Source organism: Pelodiscus sinensis, chromosome 9 (assembly GCF_052426305.1).
Source record: "Pelodiscus sinensis isolate ZL-2025 chromosome 9, ASM5242630v1, whole genome shotgun sequence".
Taxonomy (NCBI): Eukaryota; Metazoa; Chordata; order Testudines; family Trionychidae; genus Pelodiscus; species Pelodiscus sinensis.
Window position 1 is genome coordinate 32,478,712 of NC_143060.1, and position 21,291 is coordinate 32,500,002.

At 41.3% G+C, this 21,291-nt stretch overlaps 1 protein-coding gene across 4 annotated transcripts in view; it reads right to left on the reverse strand.

The window, feature by feature from the left end:
* COL24A1 (collagen type XXIV alpha 1 chain) overlaps positions 1 to 21,291 on the reverse strand; it is a 256,970-nt gene that overhangs the window by 2,652 nt on the left and 233,027 nt on the right. For 3 of the 4 annotated variants that reach the window (XR_012905946.2, XM_075936387.2, XM_025183174.3), the window contains 6 exons: positions 13,206 to 13,241; positions 13,081 to 13,107; positions 11,794 to 11,859; positions 10,806 to 10,974; positions 2,292 to 2,401; positions 489 to 704 (listed from right to left, as the gene is read on the reverse strand). Coding sequence is in view for 3 of the 4 variants with exons in the window: in XM_075936387.2 (XP_075792502.2) it covers positions 489 to 704; positions 2,292 to 2,401; positions 10,806 to 10,974; positions 11,794 to 11,859; positions 13,081 to 13,107; positions 13,206 to 13,241 (624 nt within the window). In the remaining variant the exon portion in view is untranslated. Of the gene's footprint in view, positions 1 to 488; positions 705 to 2,291; positions 2,402 to 10,805; positions 10,975 to 11,793; positions 11,860 to 13,080; positions 13,108 to 13,205; positions 13,242 to 18,078; positions 18,918 to 21,291 lie in introns of those variants that run through there. The other variant, XM_075936388.2, reaches the window with a different exon arrangement.

The following is a 21,291-nucleotide window of genomic DNA, read 5'->3' on the forward strand; positions in this document are numbered from 1 at the left end:
TATCAAAAGATTAACTTTAACTTGTAATGAAATTGTCATCTTCCTGCAGTTTGATTATCATCATCAGAACATATAGCTCAGCATAAGCTTTCATCCCATGCCTGGCAGTTCTGGAATTTTCTGAAGAATCTCCACGTATCCCCCTTAAGTTACTTCTGAAGAGAGGGTCCTGTCACCCCTCTCATCTTCTGGTTAAATAAACAATCAGGGTCCACAAAGTCTGATGCTAAGAGCAAAGGCAGATTCCCTGCATAACTGCAAATGCTGTTAGCATTTGGATATACCCTGAATTTAATAATATCATGTGGTCAACACATGGAGAAACTTATTAAACAATATGAAAGGTGTGTTTCATGTTACAAAAATCTAAATGACTTCTGTAATGATAGGCAGTAAAATAAATGCTTAAGGCTTATATTTATTTGTATTAATCTAATAATAACTAAACACTATCTGCACTGAGTTTAATAATGCCAAAATGTATTTACCATGCACTCATCCGTAAACACCTTTGGTTCAAGTAGTGTATTTGCTTCAAATATTTGACCATTCCATCCCTTGAAGCTAACAGATGTTTTCTGAGCATCTGCCTCATTTGTTCCCCACACTGGTGTGTTCAAGCAGTGAATGGTGATGGTATGGGTTGCTTCTGAGCTCAGTAAATGAAGAAAGTTCATCTGCACTTTTCCAATACCAAACTCCAACTAGATTACAAAAATGCATTGTTAGTCATAACCATTGTATCATGTACGGAAATATATTTTTGCATTATTCACAATATATATTTGTAAGAGCAAGTATATATAGAGGGCCAACCCATGTCCCATCAATCTGTACACACAGAAGAGCCTCTGTGCACAGATCTTGCCCATCACAATTAGAGGCATGTGTCAGTTGGCTGTGCTGCACCCAGGGGCGGCCCTAGACTAGCTGCCAGCAACTGGTACCCTAGGTGAACCATGCAATCGGCGCCCCCACTTCCAAACCCCTCAATGATATTGTGCCACCATTTGGCGCCCATTTAACTTGGCGCCCTAGGCGACCGTCTAGTTAGCCTATATGGACGGGCCGCCCTTGGCTGCACCATCCTCCAGGACTTGTGAAGGGCTCTCCCTAAGATGAATCTGCAAGCACAGAAGAATGAGAACAAGGACTGTTCAGTTAGTAGATGGTGCATGTTGGGAGCAGATGAAACCTTGAAAATACAATACATTTCTATGGTGTCTTCTATAATGTGGAAATGTCCTTGAAGAGGGATACTGGGGGTGAGGGGCAACCGTGCCTAATGGGTGCCCTTGCTCATGTGGATCCAGCAGAGCTGTGTTGGTTGGCAGAGAGAGAAGGTTGTTCTGGAGATACAGTTGGCATAAAAGGCACAGGTGCATTGCATAGACAGCATCCCAGGGAGATATAGGGAATATGGAGCACATCTCTGACTCATTCTATTGTAATAGCAAGCACCCACCTCAAAAACAATGTTGGAGAAACCCAATTAGGTAAAACACTTGGCTTTTTCCTCCCATGGATAATCTGGCCCACAGCACCACAGCTATGGTACAGTATAGTTCAGTTAAAGTACATAGGGAAAACACAGAAAATCAAGTCCCCATTCCAAAAGGCTTGCAGTTTAAGGCCAGGTCTACACTTACCCGGAGACTGACACTCTGGAGATCGATCTTCTGGGGTTAGATTTAGTGGGTTTAGTACTAGGGATCCACTAAATTGACTACTGATGGCACCCCCTGACAACCTCAGTATTTCATAGGGCCGTGAGAAGTTTCTCCCATCGACCTCCCGCAATGGGGATGCCGCAGAAATTCGACTTAAGGTTTGTCAACTCTAGCTTTGCTATTCTCACAGCTGGAGTTGTGTATCTTAAGTCGACTTTCTCCTCCAGTGTAGATCTGGTCTAAATGCAAACAGATGGTAGCATGCCTTTAGTGAAATGGAAGGAAGATTGGTTTGTACTGAATAGTCTGGGTAAATGTTCAAGAGCCATGACTCTTATGACAATTTACATTCCAGTTATCACTATAGTGTGCAATACAGGGATAGAGCATTTTAAATATTAAAAACAGATTAAAGAGATGTCCTAAAAAAGTAACCGAATAGAGACGCAGATGAAAAGAAAGAGATAATCAAATGAAACAGAAGGATACAGATCTAATTTATGGTGAAATAAAGCCAAGATAGCACTGAGAAATCTGACATGCAAGCATACATTGGGTAAATTAGTGTTCTCTTATTCAGAGTTTAAACAGGAATGTATCCAAATGAAAAGCAATGCATACCTTGGTCACAGAAACAGGTGATAGACAAGTCTGGCCACCAGCAGTAAAGTTGCAGAAAACCTCAATGGCATCAGAAGGACATCCAATATTTGGGTCAATCCAGTATTTTCCTATCAATTTATAATCCCCAAAAATGATTCAACGGCTGTTAAACAATTTTCTGAATAACATTTCCATAATTTTTAGCAAATGTTAGAAGTATTATGACTGCAGTTTAACTCTTATGGCTCATTGGAGTTACTCTGGATTTATGCCCAATGTAGGTGATTTGCATTTGGCTCATAAAAATTTGAGATTAAGACAAAGCAAAGGAAAAAAAAACACAACTTCCACATTACTGTCTTGTTATCAATAACCATTTTCTGTTGTTTAACTTTTCCATGGCTATTGTACCAGTTTGGGATTTTCAGTTGTATCCTTTGTTTCTGATCCAGAGTGTGAACATGTGGCATTCCCATTCTGCTCCCAACAAAATCTATGCATGCCATGTGTGGTCAAACTTACTTCTCTTCCTGGTATTTGGCTTTATTCAAATAATATCAAAACACAAACATCAGCCTAAATTTTCATCCCTAGCCTAGCTAGTTCATTTCTGTCCCTGACCCAAATTCTCTCTTACCAGAGGTTCATTGCCAGCTCTCACATACCTCACGTGAACTGGTACAAGTTATTCCATAGCTTTATGCAGGGCTCTAAGGGTACATCTACACAGCAGTGTTATTTTGTAATAACTGACATTACAAAGTGAAGGGTAGGAGAGATGTCCTGGAGGCCAAATTTAGGTTGCTAGGAAAGAGACTGAAATCCAGGACCTCTATGGTGGCATTCTCGGAAATGTTTCCAGTTCCACGCACAGGGCCAGGTAGGCAGGCAGAGCTTCAGAGTCTCAATGCGTGGATAAGATGATGGTGTAGGGAGGAGGGGTTTAGATTTATTAGGAACTGGGGACACTTTTGGGAGAGGGTGAGCCTATACAGGAAGGATGGGCTCCACCTAAACCAGGGTGGAACCAGACTGCTGGCACTAAACATTAAAAAGGCCATCGAGCAGTTTTTAAACCAAGAGATGGGGGAAAGCCGATTGGTGCGGAGATGCTCGTAAATCGGATGGAGACTTCTCTTAGAGGAGAATCCATTGATAGAGATTCTCTAAGCTGTAGTCAGAAAGAGAGGAGGGGAAAGGACAAACCATGGGCCAGAGCAGACAAACAACTGCATATAAAGGAATCCAATGCATCAGGGAAGGGCAGACAAATAAGCAGTGGCAAATTTTTAAAGTGCTTCTACACAAATGCTAGGAGTCTGACTAATAAGATGGGTGAACTAGAGTACCTCGTATTAAAAGAGGTGATTGACATAATAGGCATCATGGAAACCTGGTGGAATGAGGAAAATCTGTGGGACACAATCATACCGGGATATAAAATATATCGAAAGGATACTGGAGGCCGGCTGGGTGGTGGAGTGGCACTGTATGTGAAAGATAATGTAGAATCAAATGAAATAAAAATATTACATGAATCAACATGTAAAGAATAAAATTGTGATGCATGTAGAAGAACAAAATTTGTTGGACAAAAGTCAACATGGTTTCTGTAAAGGGAAATCATGTCTTACTAATCTATTAGAGTTCTCTGAAGGGGTTAACAAACATGCGGACAAGGGGAATCCAGTAGAGACAGTATACTTAGATTTTCAGAAAGCCTTTGACAAGGTCCCTCACCAAAGGCTCTTGTGTAAATTACATGGCCATGGGATAAGAGGGAAGGTCCTTTCTTGGATTGAGTACTGGTTAAAAGACAGGAAACAAAGGGTAGGAATAAATGGTAAATTTTCAGAATGGAGAGGGGTAACTAGTGGTGTCCCCCAAGGGTCAGTCCTGGGACCAATACTTTTCAACTTATTCATAAATGATCTGGAGAAAGGGGTAAGCAGTGTGGTGGTAAAGTTTGCGGATGATACCAAACTGTTTAGGATACTCAAGACAGAAGCAGATTGTGAGGGACTCCAAAAAGATCTCACCAAACTGAGTGATTGGGCAACAAAATGGCAAATGAAATTTAATGTGGATAAGTGTAAAGTAATGCACATCGGGAAAAATAACCCCAACTATACATACAGTATGATGGGGGCTAATTTGGCTATGACAAATCAGGAAAGAGATCTTGGAGTTATCATAGATAGTTCTCTGAGAACTTCCACACAGTGTGCAGCGGCGGTCAAAAAGGCAAATAGGATGCTAGGAATTATTAAGAAAGGGATAGAAAATAAGAACCAGAATATCTTACTGCCCCTGTATAAAACTATGGTACGCCCACATCTTGAATACTGTGTACAGATGTAGTCTCCTCACCTCAAAAAAGATATTTTGGCCTTGGAAAGGGTTCAGAAAAGGGCAACTAAAATGATTAGGGGTCTGGAACGGGTCCCTTATGACGAGAGGTTAAAGCGACTGGGACTTTTCAGTTTAGAAAAGAGGAAACTGAGGGGGAATATGATAGAGGCATATAAAATCATGAGTGGTGTGGAGAGGGCAGATAAAGAAACGTTATTAGTTCCCATAATAGAAGAACTAGAGGACACCAAATGAAATTAATGGGTAGCAGGTTTAGAACTAATAAAAGAAAGTTCTTCACACAGCGTGTAGTCAACCTGTGGAACTCCTTGCCAGAGGAAGCTGTGAAGGCTAGGACTATAATAGAGTTTAAAGAGAAGCTAGATAATTTCATGGAGGTTAGGTCCATAAAAGGCTATTAGCCAGGTGATAGAAGTGGTGTCCCTGGCCTCTGTTTGTCAGAGGCTGGAGAAGAATGGCAGGAGACAAATCGCTTGATCATTGTCTTTGGTCCACCCTCTCTGGGGCACCTGGTGCTGGCCACTGTCGGCAGACAAGCTACTGGGCTAGATGGACCTTTGGTCTGACCCACTACAGCAGTTCTTATGTTCATATGACATTCTGAAATAATATAGTCCGTGTCTACACTGCAAAAGCAGTTATTTTGACATAACGTTAAAATAATGGCAAGCTGGAGGACTTCTTACTCTGACTCCTGTAACCCTCCTTTTACGAGAAGTAAGGGAAGAGTGCTCTTCCTTGACTTCCTGCTGTGAAGACAGCGCCAAAAGCTTAATTAAGCTATTTCAATTTAAGCTACACAACTGAGGTAGCTGCAGTTGCATAGCTTATTTTGGCTTTAGCCCTGCTGTGTAGACATGCCCTAAGGGTGCATCTACACTGCGCCCTTACCTCGAAATGAGGTATGCAATTTGTGCTACGCAAAAATTTTGAAATTGCTATTCTGACAAGTCCCTTAGCCCTTGTGCAACTAGCGTTACCGGGATGCCAAAATAGCGTGCCTCCTATTTCAAAATCATGGGCGCATTTAAAGATGCAGAATAGCTATTTGAAGATACTTCTGGTATTTCAAAATAGCACCACTGTCTAGACATAGCCAAACAGGATGGTCAGCAGAAGAGCCCTTCATTTGTATGCTGGGTCATAGATCTTCCACACTGTCACTCTGGGGCTGTGTCTACACTGGCATGAATTTCTGGAAATGCTTAAAACGGAATACTATTCCGTTTTCAGTTTTTCCGGAAAAGGAGCGTCTACATTGGCAGGCTGCTTTTCCGGAAAAGCCCTTTTCCCGGAAAAGCGTCTGTGGCCAATGTAGACGCGCTTTTCCGGAAAAAAGCCCCGATCGCCATTTTCGCAATCAGGGCTTTTTTCCGGAAAAGACTACTGGGCTGTCTACACTGGCCCTTTTCCGGAACAGTGTTCCGGAATAAGGACTTATGCCCGAGCTGGAGCAGAATAGTTTTTCCGGAACAGTGGCTGATTTTGTACAGTAGAGCGTTGTTGCTTTTCCGGAAATTCAAGGGCCAGTGTAGACAGCTCGCAGCTTATTCCGGAAAAGCGGCTGATTTTCCGGAATAAGTGGCCCAGTGTAGACACAGCCTGGATGAGTCTACACAGCAGTTATTTCGGAATAACAGCTGTTATTCTGAAATAACTATGCGAGTGTCTACACAGCAATAGCGTTATTTCAAAATAATTTTGAAACAACAGGAGGCTTATTCTGACTTCTGTAAATCTCATTCTATGAAGAATAATGTCTACTCTGAAACAGTTATTTTGGAATAGGGGCTGTGTAGATGCTCCACTTCTGCTCTTTCGAAATAGCCCCTCACCAGAGCCATTCTAAATTATTGCTCCTGGGGCTCTAAATCAAGATAGCATACCTACATTAGGGAAGCCTGCCTTGGACTAATTTTGAGGCTTCCCTGCAGTGTAGACGTACTATTTTGAAATAAACTATTTGGCCGTGTCTACACTGGGCCACTTATTCCGGAAAATCAGCCGCTTTTCCGGAATAAGCTGCGAGCTGTCTATACTGGCCCTTGAATTTCCGGAAAAGCAACGATGCTCTACTGTACAAAATCAGCCGCTATTCCAGAAAAACTATTCTGCTCCCGCTCGGGCATAAGTCCTTATTCCGGAACACTGTTCCGGAAAAGGGCCAGTGTAGACAGCCCAGTAGTCTTTCCCGGAAAAAAGCCCCGATCGCGAAAATGGCGATCAGGGCTCTTTTCCGGAAAAGCGCGTCTACATTGGCCACAGACGCTTTTCCGGAAAAAGGGCTTTTCCGGAAAAGCAGCCTGCCAATGTAGACGCTCCTTTTCGGAATAACTGAAAATGGAATAGTATTCTGTTTTAAGCATTTCCGGAAATTCATGCCAGTGTAGACACAGCCTTTCAGAATAACTATTCCGGAATAGCTTATTCCGAACTGTTCAGTGTAGATGTAGCCTCTGACAGAGACATCATTGCTGCCTCTGACCGCAGCTAATGCACAGCTAATCTGTATTTGTCACGTGGTTTCTGTTTAATCCCCTTTCTCTTTGATTGTTTGACTTTATCTCAATGTATATTCAATCTAGAGGGCTACAATAAGGGTTTTGGATACATGGCAGACACTATAATCACAATGTAAAATGCAGTTTGAAAAATGTACTAAAAGGCCTGTGACAATGGAGAAAAGAAAAAAAAACCTTTGGAATTATAATAAAGGTATCTTAAATTTCACATTTGTATTAACAATTACACACTTAGAACTGGTACATTCTTATCCACATTAGATTCTGGAGCACATTTCCTTGATAAACTAATGTTCATTCTCTATAAATAATACTGATTGTTCAGCAGCTTGGAGATGTAAATTAGACTCTTAACACTGAGTCCTCTTCTCCATATAGAGTAGCTAGTGGTTTGTTTTAAAATTAATTCTGAGAGTAAATACTGTTTCTATACTTAGCATAAGATATCAGTTTCTCTGAACAGGAAATTAGTACACATGCCAGATCATAAAATAACAAATTGTTTGTTTGCATGTGAGGCCTGGAGTGCACAAAATGTTTTTATTTTTTTCTATCTCCATTTCACATTTGCAGAAATGGAGATAGAGATAATTTCTCTATATGTGAGTGTAATGTGCTTAAAGATGTTGGTGAATGTTTGCTTTCATCCTAGGGATAAAATATTAAAGCGGATTATTTGTTTATTATCCTGGTGCAGCTTTCTCTGAAGTCAGTGAGAGAAGAAACAGTGAGAGATACAAGTTTAAAGCAGAATTTATGTGTTTCCTAAGCAGCTAGATTGTGCCCCATAACAATCAACAAATGTGAGGTCAGTCACCCTTACAGAATTCTCCCCACGCCGCTTCCTAGTGGGCTCTCGAAGGGGTTGAGATTCAGGCAGAAGAGTGAAAGAGGAATGGCTTGCAGTAAGGGCTAGTCACATCCTTCAGTGCTTTGGAGATTAAGTAGACAAAATAGTATAACCCGGGACTATATTACCTTTTGTGTTGAGCCCCTTCTGTAAAGGGAAGCCCTCTTTCAAAGGGTGGTCCTGGGGGCTATTGTCCCTATTGTAGTGCAGTTCTCGAGGCTCCCCTTGGCTGCTATGGCACACTGAAGCCAATGGGAGCCACGAGGCTCTGAGGCTGCAGAGCCGGTAAGTAAACAAACCAGAATGGCCTGGTAGAAGAATAGATTTCAAATTTTCAGCTTATCTGAACTGCGTTAGTTGTTAAAAATAAAGCTATAATGATACGTATCTGTGAAACATAGGCCATGTTACATGGCCATCTTTCACCATATTTGAACAAAGTACAGGACACTCCAAAGCACTGTCTACCAGCCTGTTATTTCTTTCATTCTAATGCTACATAATGATTGTGCTCAGAGCTTTCCTCTTTGAAGTCTCAATTGTCTTCAGCAGGAGCAGGATTAAATACGTATGGTTTGGAAATGGTGATAATTAGATAATCTAGATGCTGCACACTGAGTCAGAGGATGCCATAGAAATTGGCTCAGATTCTGCAAGTATTTGCATATGTGAGCAGTGAACACTAAATATGCTAACATCAGAAGACAAAAATTACAGATACATTTACATCAACTTAGTGCAAAATGCATATAGATTTGTGCTAGTTTGAGCAGTGACAGCCATGAACACTTGTATGAAGTAAAGGTTGGACCTCCCTGGCCTGGCACCCTCGGAATCTGAGCAGTCCCAGATAGAGGGATTTTGTTGGACCAAAGGAGGTCATGTCTGGACACCCTGCTGCCAGCCTCCTGACCTGGCCTGATAACTTACCTCCTAGCACCTCACGTCCTGCTGGCCCTGCTGTGCTGCCAACCCCACTGGGCAGCCATCGCTGCCATAGCTCTGGGACCTGGAGGGCAGCCTCGCGTGCCACGTTAGGGCTCTGGGACCCACCAGGAAGCTGCACACCACGGATCCCAGCCCCACCAAGATACTGCAGCTCTGAGACCCATCCTCCCAACCCCACTGGGCAGATCTGCTGCTACACACTGGATGGCCCTGTCAGCTCGCTGCGGACAGCCTACTACCCTGCCAGCCCCACAGGGATCCTTGCCACTGGCCCTTTGCTGGGACTTCCTGTTCTTACAACATCCGTGCCGGACCATGGATGTTGCCAGACCAGAGAATCCCGGTTAAGAGAGTTTCAACCTGTAAAAGCAATTTTGGAGCTATTGCCCCATTGTTAAGAGTAAATATTTTAAATACCTAAGTACTAATTACCCCTAACATTTATTAGGGCTGCATGCGGGTGCCAGCTTTGAAATGTACAAGAGTCCCCAGTGGAAGCGGAGGTGCACTCACGGAGCCCAGGGTCAGCAAGGGACTCAGAGTCCCCGGGCTCCATGTTGCGCTGTAGATTTGAAATGCCACACGGAGCCTGGGGTCAGCATGCCATTTCCCCAGAACTCAGGGTCAGCTGGGGACTCCAGCTGCCGCTTTGAAATGCCACTAATCCTGGGATCAGCTGTGAGTGCTGCCCCTTTGAAATGCTGTGAGCGCTGCCCTTTGAAGTACTCCCTCTTCTCCCCCCTTTTGCTATCTCTATCTAATAGAGACAGCAAGGGTGGGGGGGAATTGGCTAGTCGACTGACTATCCAATAAGCATTTGCTTATCGGATAGTTGACTAGTCTTTAACATTCTTAGCAGAAATATATATACTAGCTGGACTGAGGCAGGGCTTTTTAAGGGGGCACACTAAATGCTCAAGTTTCAATGAGTTTCAGTAGGAGCTAAGACCAAATTCTCTTAGGGTTCTTTCAAATTTTCAATGGTGTATATAGCAAAGCTTTAAAATTACAGGTTTTTTTGAGTTTACGAGAAATGCATCATACCAAGTCATCTCAATCAGATTACTTTTCATAAGGGTCTTTGATCTGAGGGACACACAAATACATATCATCACAGGTTTGTCTACACCCGAGCTGGATGGTGTGATTTGGAGGTTGAGGAGATGTATGCGCATTACCTCCGATTGAGCTAATGTGCTAAAAATAAAAGTGTAGCTGTGGAGGCATGAGCAGTGGGAGGAACTACCTTTTCAAGTATGTATTTAGGGTCTCAACTGGGATTGTACTCAGCTGGTTAGCCCATTCCACTATTTGTGCCACTGCAGCTACACTAGTTTGATTAAAGCTGGCATGAGTATGCTTACTTGAGCTGCAAATGACACCTTTCAGTTTCAGTGAATGCAAACCCACAATGTCAAATGAAAAAGGTAAACTCAAAAGTCTCTAAGCCTGATTTTCACCAGTTGACTTCATCAATTGACTTCAGATGAGTTATCCTTGGTTTACGCCAGCATAAGATCATCATGTCCTCTGTATTCAGAAAATGCAGGCTTGAGATTGTTTTAAAGATCCTGCTACTTGCAAGAAATTCAGCACTAAGCATGGGCAAGTTGGAATAGCCCAAAAGCAGAAACAATTACTTTTGCACTATCCACAGAGAGTAGATGGGAATAATGACAGATAAGTCTATTTGGATAAATGTGTGGTACTCAATAGTAATATGTAATTAAAATATTATAATTAATATTTTTATTAAAATACTACCCATTATGCTCTAGAAATTAACAAGATATTCTGAATCCTGATGATATGTATGATTTGATGAAAGTAGACACTTACCATCTGATACTTTACGTTCACAGTTAAGTAAATCCCTGCAGATGCGTGCTGGGTTATCCCGAGTGCCAAGGGGATTCTTGATACTGTGCAGTAAATTACTAAGGTAGTGTAGCGTTTTGAATATCTCTGCACTGTGATCTAGTACAGTTACTTCAGTATTCTGGTAGCTCTGCCATTAGCAATAATGTTACCACAAAGAAATGCCATAACAGCAGTACATGCAGAGAAATCAAATGCCAATTGGAGACCACATGCAGAAATGATAGAAGTTTATAATATGTGCAGCCAGCCATGTATGAGATAATATAAATTATTCAAATTATAAAGAATTAGTATATTTTATTAAAGTTATTAGCGCAAAGGAGTTACAGTTAGGTTAAAAATCATGCAAAAATTGTTATAATACATTGAAATGGAAATATGAATTCACAAAAAAAAGAAGAAAAAAAAAGAAAAAATTAGTTCATTTTATAAGCTATATCTTACACTGTCATATTTTGAATAACAGAGTTAATAGTTTTAGGTCGCAATTCTAAAGATATCTACAAATATGCTTAATTTTAAACAAGGGAGTAGGTTTATTGCATGTTTGAAGTCCCTTTGGCTGCAATAACTCTACTCATATATATGAAGTTAGGAGTGTATAAGTGATTGATAGCTCAGGGCCTTAATGACAGTTCTATTTGTAGCTATATAGCTGAATGTATACACTTCACATTGAGTAATAAATTGATGCTTTCCATCATCTTTAATCATATTTAAACATTAGAAATACTGTGGCTTTTTAAACTTGACAAATTGCATTGTATACATCCAATTGTATTTAATCATATTATACATGGATTAACCTTTCTTCACAAAATAGTTTCTAGTTTTTCTTTGTTTTCAATAAAGTCTTTGTGAAGAAGCCATGTTTTGGCCTGAAAATACCAGCTCTTTATAATTTTCCACATGTGTGTGCCAATATAAATAAAGCAAGATACATTACCTCCATCTGTAGTGCACCATTTGATTCAATCAAGGCTTGAATAGCAGCATTGATGTCCATTTGTTTCTGTGTAAATCAAAACCATTGAAAATCAGCAGTAAGATCAACAGAGAATAAAACTGTAAATTCTTGAAGTGTTGCTGCAGAAATATACAAGTTATATCTGATGAAGAATTTGAAAGTGTCTTGGTTAAAACAGACTGCACATAAATGTTTACGTATCAAAAAGGACAAAAAAAATCTAGCCTTCCCCAAAACCTCTGAGGGCTCTTAATTATTTAGTCCAGCATTTCATAGCCATTAAATTACATACTGTGTGAATTTTACTTTTAAAAGGAAAAAATGGAATAATTAAATGAGAGATTCTTATTTTAAAGAATTGTCATTTAAAAAAAGAAATTACTCAAGTTTCTTTTATCAGTTATATTTCTGGAAGAAAAACAAAACAACACCCAAAAATCCCAAGCAGAACTTTTGGCTCCAACACCAGTCCTATTTATCCATCTAATCTAATACATCAACAGTTACTTTTTATATATGGAGAAAAAGGCCATACTTACTCTGCAAACAAGATATACAAAACAATTCAGTCTCTAGTCATGCACATACAATATGGGCCAGATTCCCTGGCCTATGCTAGTGGTGAAAAGAGCTATATCTTGCCAGCTGAGCATTTCTTTGATGCCAGGGAATCCTTGGCTGTTATACAACTAGTTCAGCTGCCTCCGATCTCAGGGCACCCTAGTCCCCATTGTAGGGGGTATGCCAGGATGAAAAGGGGCACAGCATCTGTCACACCAAGCCTTGAATCAGGAGGGTGTTCCAGGGAAAGCATACATAATAGAAAAGGACTAGAATGCTAAATCCATCCTCCCAGTAAATGCTTAATCCCCTAGAAGGAGATGAGTACATTTGATGTAAGCTGGAAGAGCATTTGGGGAATGACGTACCATGGAGAATCTACTTCCCTTCAAAATCTGTATATGTTGAATTCCTACAAGTAAGCTTTTAAAATGGGGTGAAGTTTTATGTATGCCAAGCATGTGAGTGTGAGCATGTGCTTTGGCCTTTTAGGGCTCTGCAGCACTGTAGCACTACTAGAACAGAAGATGACAGTGACGAGGTTTAACAACTATATCTGAGCTTAAATAATACAAGGATGGGTGCTAAGGAAAAGCATTTCAATTTCACTTGAGATGATGGAGGAAGCAATACTCTATGAAGAGGTTCTCAACAGTTTCACTTCAACAATGTTGTTGTTGTATTTAGCACAGCTATGAAACTTACTCTTGGACCAGGTGTCCCAGGTGGACCCTAGAAAACAAGAGAAAGCTGTTATTAGGTATTCCAGGCTTCTTTAAATCATACATGCAAGGAAACCCTAGATGAATAATAGCTCTTTATTTACTTACTGGTGGACCGGGATGACCCCGTGGTCCCTGAGGGCCCTAGGAGAAAATAAAATGCAATAGAGTTAAAAACAATTCTTCTACATTTGATTTTTAAAAAAATCAGAACATGACACAATTAAGTGTAAAAGGCTCAGAAGAGTAGAAGTGTTAGTTTGTAACTTTAAAGTTGAGTAGTCCTGTAGCACCTTAGAGACTAACAATTTTATATATATATATATATATATATATATATATATACACACATACACACACACACACACACACACGGGGCGGATATAGGGCAGGGCGAGTGGGGCGGCCGCCCCGGGCCCCGCGCTTCAAGAAGCCCCGCGCATGCACCAAGGCGCCACCACGCATGCACCATGGCGCCACCACGCATGCGTTGTGTCAAAGGGGGGGCCCTGCGAAATTGTGCTGCCCTGGGTCCCACAAAATCCTCATCTGCCCCTGTATATATATATAGTACCATGAGCTTTCGTGGGCAAAACCCACTTGCTCAGATAAGCAGAGACAATGTAGTGTAGTTAGCTGTGATCTGCACAAAGATTTCTTGGGAGATACAGTATTCTGCATATTTAAAAAGTTAATGTTGTTCCTGTGAAAGGTGTCAGGCATGTTAAAACCCTCTGTTTATTTGATCAAACTTGATATTAAGAATATATTTATAAATAGTGTTTGGAGGGTTAATGAATGTTTAATAGATCTAATGTCACATGAGTACTATGAGCTATGGATAGCTATAAGTACATCAACTGAAAGTGTTATACTAACCATGATGATGTTTGATACGGGGCATAGAACACTGACATCATGGGCCCTGACATGGCAGGCTTCTCTCCTATTATTCCAAGCAACATGTCACCACTATCCCTGTGTCCAGAAGAACTTCATTTAAGTGTGGATTAAGCAGGGAGGGAAGAAGGGGGAACCAATTACAGTTAGCAGGGAAGAATGTGTTCAACTTGCACAAAATGTTAACACAAGCAGAAAAGGAAAGAGAAAAGTCTATGCCTCTGGTGCAGATCTTACAAAAACCATATACCTAACATTGTTATACTAGCAAAACCCTCATCATGGGACTGTGGTATCCAACATGCTAGCCACTAGCTCCATGTGGCTATTTGGCCAGTTGAGTGTGGCTAGTTGGTTTGAACAATGTGGCTATTTGACAAGTTGAGTGTGGGTAGTTTGCTATAATAGCCATTATAGTGGCTACTACTTCAAAACTGATTGGACACAAGGGTCCTAGGAGTAAACCACTTCATCTGTTCCTTTTGGTTCTCTGACCAACACACCTACTGGTAGTATGTCATCCAAGAGACTTCAAAAGATACATCTGCATAAGCATCACTGTCCAGAACAACTGTGAGCACAGTCCTGCATCTCAAACTGCCAACCAAGTCAACAGGAGTTTGGGGTGTTTAGAGCATGCATGGTTGTGTCCTATGCTAGTCCACATGCGTTTAAATGAAAGGATGCCAGGTCAGATCATCTAAAAGACTCATTGGGGTAACAGACCTTTTCAGATCTATCAATCTCTAGAAGCATATTGGTCACATTCTTTAGCCCATGTGCTGTAAAATTCATGGGACAGAATACACGGTAGCTATGTGAGAGAGTTGATTTGATTTTCAATAAGAGCAGTTACAATGACCTCTGTGGCCCAGATCTGTGTATTGTGACAGTGCTGATGTTCTATAAACAGCTGTATAGTAATTGTGGAAGGGTGGAGATGTGTGTAAAATGAGGACATTTCTTTATGTTTAGGTTTAGCCTTTGCTGACTTTTAATACAAAGGGCTGAGTCACTTTGGATATTTAATTTTGTCAGCTTCCAACCACTACCTATTGTCACTGGGTCCTACTTACCTAGTTTCACCCAGTGTATGCATATTCAAGACTATAAGCCATCACCTCCATCCTGCAGACCAACATTCTGTAATTTTATAGAGGCACCACTGATGAGTAGTTAACGTAAGGGAACAGTAACAGAACCTAAAACTACTAACTCTGCCACTAACTCTCAGCAACTTTAGCAAATCATGTAACCTCAGTCTACCTCACATACTTCATCTATGGCTAATAATACCTTTAAAAATGCTATAAGATCTCATGCTTAAATAGGCACAAAGTATTATTACAGTTATAAAACTGATGAGAAATGACATTTGCAAAATCTTCTGTATGACTACTTTGGGTCAGATTCTCAGCTGTTGTAAGTCAAGTGAATTCAACTGTGTTATGTCAGTTTATGCTGGTGGAAAATTTTGTGTTAAATCTCTCTCAAGGATCCTTCAAACCAATGGATGTATAATACTGTGTTCTCAGATATCCTTATTGGTAGAAAAAAAGGGAAAAGATAAAAAGAAACTAAAAGAATAATTTCCACAGAGTAAGGAAATATTTGTGTATCTTGGTCCAGGACTGGGTTACATAATGGCCAAGTTATAGCAGGATATGAAGGCTTCAGTGCTCTATGCTACCCCTATGTAAACACTTATTTTAGGTGAATAGATGTTTTTGTCCTGTGTGCAGTGATTCTAACCTTTCACTGGATTCCTCATATAGCCAAACGAGTCTATATTTTTGGTGTATGCGCCACAACTGTATCTCTATTTAACCCTTTTAAGACACTTGAGATTTATAAAGGGATTTTATTGACAGCTGCATTGTTTTGCTGAATTCAAACACAATCTGAATACAGTTGGAGTAACTCAATTTGCCTTGATCCATTATCTCCATGCTAATCAAATCCCATATGAAAAGCCAGTTGATATCTGGGGCAACTCCCCTTGAGCATATTACATTTCTTAAGTGCTTTAAAACTTCAAGGATCTACAACAATTACTTTTTCAAGCCTTTTGAACATAACAAAATTTAAAATAGTATGTTGGAAATTCTGTAAAAACATAAATGCTCCTTTCTGCCACAGAGCTGCAGTAGAAGGTTACATTGCACATTTATGGATTAAATTATTGCAGAATATTCCCTTGGAATGTGCAAGATAGCTTTATGAATCTACTTAATGCTCATGTGATCAAAGAAAAAGTATAATTCCAGTTTCTTAATACCAAAAACAAAGAATAAAATGAATTATTTTCAGAGCACTACTTAATCCTTTCAAGCAATTAATTTGACTGCTAGCACAGAAGGTCAAAAGCCCAAACTCCATTCTTTTCTCTTTGATACTTGAAAATTCTGATCCTATAAATATTTATGTGCTTAACTTTAAGTCTGAGCAATAGTGATTTCAATAGCACTGCTTATGTGTTTACAGTTAGTTATGCATGTGCTAATCCTGGGGGAAATCTTCAATTGTTGCACTTGGAGCAGAGGTAAAAGTAACACAATTCTTACAAAAAACAGGACTATGTAGCACTTTAAAGACTAACAAGATGTGTGCTTGTGTGTGCCAGACTAACACGGGTACATTTCTATCACAATTCTTACAGGTACTGTTGCATTAAAGCCCCTACTTGGGAGGGTCAGGGCAGGGGACTGGGAAGGCTGCGATAGAACACTACTTGTTAGGGATGTGAACCATTAGTTGACACACTGGTCGACTAGTCGCTTCTATCCTCCCCCTTTCTGCTTCTAACAGAAAGAGGCAGCAAGGTGGGAGGAATGAGGAGAGGGTGCTTCAAAGCAGAAGTGCTGTGTGGAGCCCAGGGCCAGACCCTGGGCTCCATGTGGGGCTGCCACTTTGAAATGCTGCATGCAGCCCAGGACCAGCTGGGGAGTCCCCACTGACTCTGGGCTCCATGCAGCAATGCCACTTTGAAACACTGTGGAGAGCACAGAACCAGCAGGGGACTCACTGGCTCCGTGCTCCCCGCAGCACTTTTGCCTTTGAAGTGTAGCAATAGCTTTGGACTGTTGCTACACTTCAAAGGCAGAAGTGCCCTTATCGACTAATCGAATAGTCAATGCAAATTACATCGACTATTTGATTAGCCAATTAAACTAAACTTAACATCCCCAGTACCTGTAAGAAATATAAGTGTGGGATGGAGGAAGGGGGTTATGGTGGAGGTGTAACAGTCAAGGCAAGGGGCTGGGAAGTGTGGGGGGGCTCAGGAATCAAGGTAGGAGTGGGGAATGGGGGAGGGGTCAGGGCAGCGGGTTAGGGACGTGTGTGGAAAACTTGGGTCTGGTAGTGAGGCCACTAGGGTTGCCCAGCCATCAGATCCCCAGTACAGGCCAGGGCGGCAGGGACTGTGCTACCCAGCCTCCTGAGCACCAGGGCTGTAGCCTGGATGTGTTGTGACCATGCTGCCCAGGATTACGGCAGCATCCAGAGCCCTGCCCTCAGCCAGTCAGTCTCTTACCAGCATGCTGCACTGCCTTACTTTCACCTATGGTTTGGAACCCTAGTATGCATATCAATCCTGGTTTCCACAGGACTGATGTGCGTAAGCGTTAGCAGGATCAGGACACAGTTGGCCTGGTTTTCAGAGGTGCTGAGCACTCATAACTCCTGTTTGATTTAAAGAAAGCTGTGGAGGCTCAGTCTCTATGAAGATCAGGACCTATGGCTTCGATCCTCATTTCACTTACACCACCCTTATACCAGTGTAAAAATGCTGACTGGAGTGGAATTCTCTCTTAGGCTATGTCTAGACTGCAGGCTTCTTTCGAAAGAGGCTCTTTCGAAAGAGCCTTTTTCGAAAGATCACGTCTAGACTGCAGGCGGATCTTTCGAAAGAGCAATCCGCTTTTTCGAAAGAGAGCACCCAGCGAGTCTGGATGCTCTCTTTCGAGGAAGCCCTATTTACATTGAAGAACGCCTTCTTTCGAAAGAGGAACTTTCGAAAGAAGGCGTTCTTCCTCGTGAAATGAGGTTTACCGCCATCGAAAGAAAAGCCGCGTTCTTTCGAAATAATTTCGAAAGAACGCGGCTTGAGTCTGGACGCAGGGGAAGTTTTTTTGGGAAAAGGCTACTTTTCCCGAAAAAACCCCTGAGTCTGGAAACAGCCTTAGTTACACTGGGGCAAATAAGCAGAATCACCTTTACATGTTTTTATGTCCCACTTTACTGAAGACAATATGCTGGCAGGAAAGGCTCATATTGTGATATGTGGATGCATAAATGGGACTCTTGAGTAGGAGTAGAGAGGTTATATTACCTCTGTTTGGACTGATGAGACTGTTGCTGTGTCCAGTTCTGGCATGAATAATTCAGGAAAGATGTTCATGCTTTATAGTGATAGACTCAAGGAGTTTAATTTATTTATCTTAACAAAGAGAAGGGGGACAATTACAGTCGATTAATATCTATATAGAGAAAAATATTTATGAATGGGCTCTTCAGTCTAGCAGACCAAGATACATATAATAAAATCCAAAGGCTGGTCGTTGAAACTAGACAAATTCAGACTGGAAATAAATTGTAAATTTTTAACAGTGAGGTTTATTACCTATTGGAACAATTTACCAAAGATTGTTATGGATTTTCCATCTCTTACCATTTTAAAATCAAGATTGAATATTTTTTTAAAAGACACACTCCAGTTAAAACAAACTTAAAAAACAACAAATGATTCTGCAGCACCGTAGACACTAACAAAATAATATAGATAGTATCATGAGCTTTTGTGGTACAACCCATTTCTTCAAGAGGAATTATGTAGGGAAAGTCCTATGGTCTGTGTTATCCAGGAGATCCAGCTAGATGATCAGATCTGTCTCTTTTCTGGCTTTGGAATCTTTTACTCTACAAAAGGCATAACAAGTCATCAAATGAATAATAATGAAGACTATACAGTATCTTCTCACACTCAGCACAGGCAGTGCTGCTGAACCGAAATTAGGAATATATTGAGAGGATTTTTTTCTTTTTTTAGCCTTTAAGCCAGTGGTTCTCAAACTTTTTGGCACCACGCCCCCTTTTTGATTTTTGAAAAATCCTCATGCACCCCCCCCAGTAGCAAAAAAAAAAAAAACTGAAGAGGACAGCAAAACTTGATTGGGGGAGAGGCTGGGTCACCTCGCACCCCCTCTGGAATTTCTTCACACACCCCCAGGGGGGCACGCCACCCACTTTGGGAACCCATGCTTTAAGCAAATGTTTGGTGGAAAAATTAAACTCAATTGTGAATGTTTGTAAGGGGTAAATAAAGAAAAGAAAATGTCTGCGCAAATACAAGCACAAGAGTAGGTTCATCCCAGCCCAGTGTATCTGCAGGCCTGCCCACCAGGTGAAGGGAAGACAAGAGGGCAGTCTCCAGCAATTTAAAAGTGCCCACAGATCCTGGGTACTGCTGCTAGATCCCAGACTCTTTAAATTGCCACCAAAGCCATGGGTGATGTGCTCCGGGTGGTGCTTAAAAGCTGGATAGGAGAGGCTAGCCCAGGGGTGGGCAATAAAACAGTGGCGGTTCACCAGGGTTAGCCAGGACACTGCTTCCTGCAGTTTCCATTGGTCAGGAACAGCGATCTGCGCTCAACGGGAGCTGCAATTGCTCACACCTGTGGAAAGTGCAGATAAATATAGTAGTGGCAGCCTGCCGGGGCTAACCCTAGGAAACTGGATCCAGCCCACAGGCTAGTTTTTGCCCACCCTTGGGCTAGCCTGTAGCTCCATCCTTGTGCCTGAGGCCCCATCCCTTCCAGGACACAAAGCTAGCTCTCCTCCCATCTTGTTCAGGGGCACGGCAAATCTGTTGGCTGCCCTGCATATCTGCAACTTCAAGCGAGGTTCCCTATTTCGATGTAAGTTGGCCTGCAGCTGAAGACTAAAAAACAAAAATTGGTTAGTCAAATCCTTAGCTGATGTCGATGGGGATAATTCTATTGAAGTCGATGAAGCTTTACTGGCTTACACTAGCTGAAGACCTAGCCCAGCATCTGAAACCAGTTTCTTTGTTAGCTGGGGAGTGGATAGATGAGCTGGGGCAGGTCTACACTTACAATGCTACAGCTGTGCTGCTCCAGTGCTTCAGGGAACACCCTACCAATATTGACAGGAAGACTCCCTGAGAGACTGTAGTTAAGTTGATGGGAGAAGACCTCCCATGGTCATTATACTGTCTATACCAGCAATTAGGAGAAAACCCTGGCTATGTCTACACTGCACCCATTTTGCGCAAAAAATATTGCAAATGAGGCTAAGCATGGAATATCACTGAGACTCATTTGCATAATTAATGAGGCTCCGTTTTTGCATAAGAGGCTTTTGTGTAAAAAGGAGCTGTCTACATGGCTCCTTTTTGTGCAAAACCCCCCTCTTGCGCAAGAGCTGTTCTTCCTGAAAAAAAATGTGGAAGAACGGCTCTTGTGCAAGAAGGTTTTTTTTGTGCAAAAAGGAGCCATCTACCTTTTTGCTCAAAAAGTCTCTTGTGCAAAAATGGAGCCTAATTAATTATGCAAATGAGGCTCCATGATATTCCACTCTTAGCCACATTTGCATATTTCTTGCACAAAACAGGCAAAGTGTAGAATTAGCCCCTGAGTGAAGTAGTTATGCACTCAAAATTTCTAGTGTAGGCCAACCCTTATACTTCGTTGCTTTATATTCAATATTTACTTTGGTAGATCTGTTTTCCTGATGTACTCTTCTCACCTCCATTAACCATAAACAAATCTCATGAATGAATTAAGCCTTCAGGATGAAATTCATAGGACTCAGACACTCCTTAATCTGGGGCTTGAAATACAGGGAACCCTTGTGCAGGCCTCTGTCCTGGAATGAACTATTGATATTAGATGATGAATAATTTGTCTGTAACCCTAAAAGCAAACTTGGTTGGAATTTAATTGATGTATAGGTAATTCAGAGGCATAAATTAGAGAAAGTATTATAATACAGAAAATTACCACACTGAATTACTCAAGGATAGTGACTTCAATTACCTATGCTTAGACTATAGATTGACTGCAAAAAGTAGAATACACGGTTATTTTCATTGTAAGAAGCCACAATGGGGGAAAGGAGGTTGGGATGGCAGGTCCTAAACCAGTCGAATGGAAAGGAAAGTTAACTATCTAGGGAATATTCCTAAATGAGCACTATGGTATTTGTTCTGCCTCAAGAATATTAGAATAAAAAAGGAAGATTTCAGAAGATGAACATATGAACATTAACACAT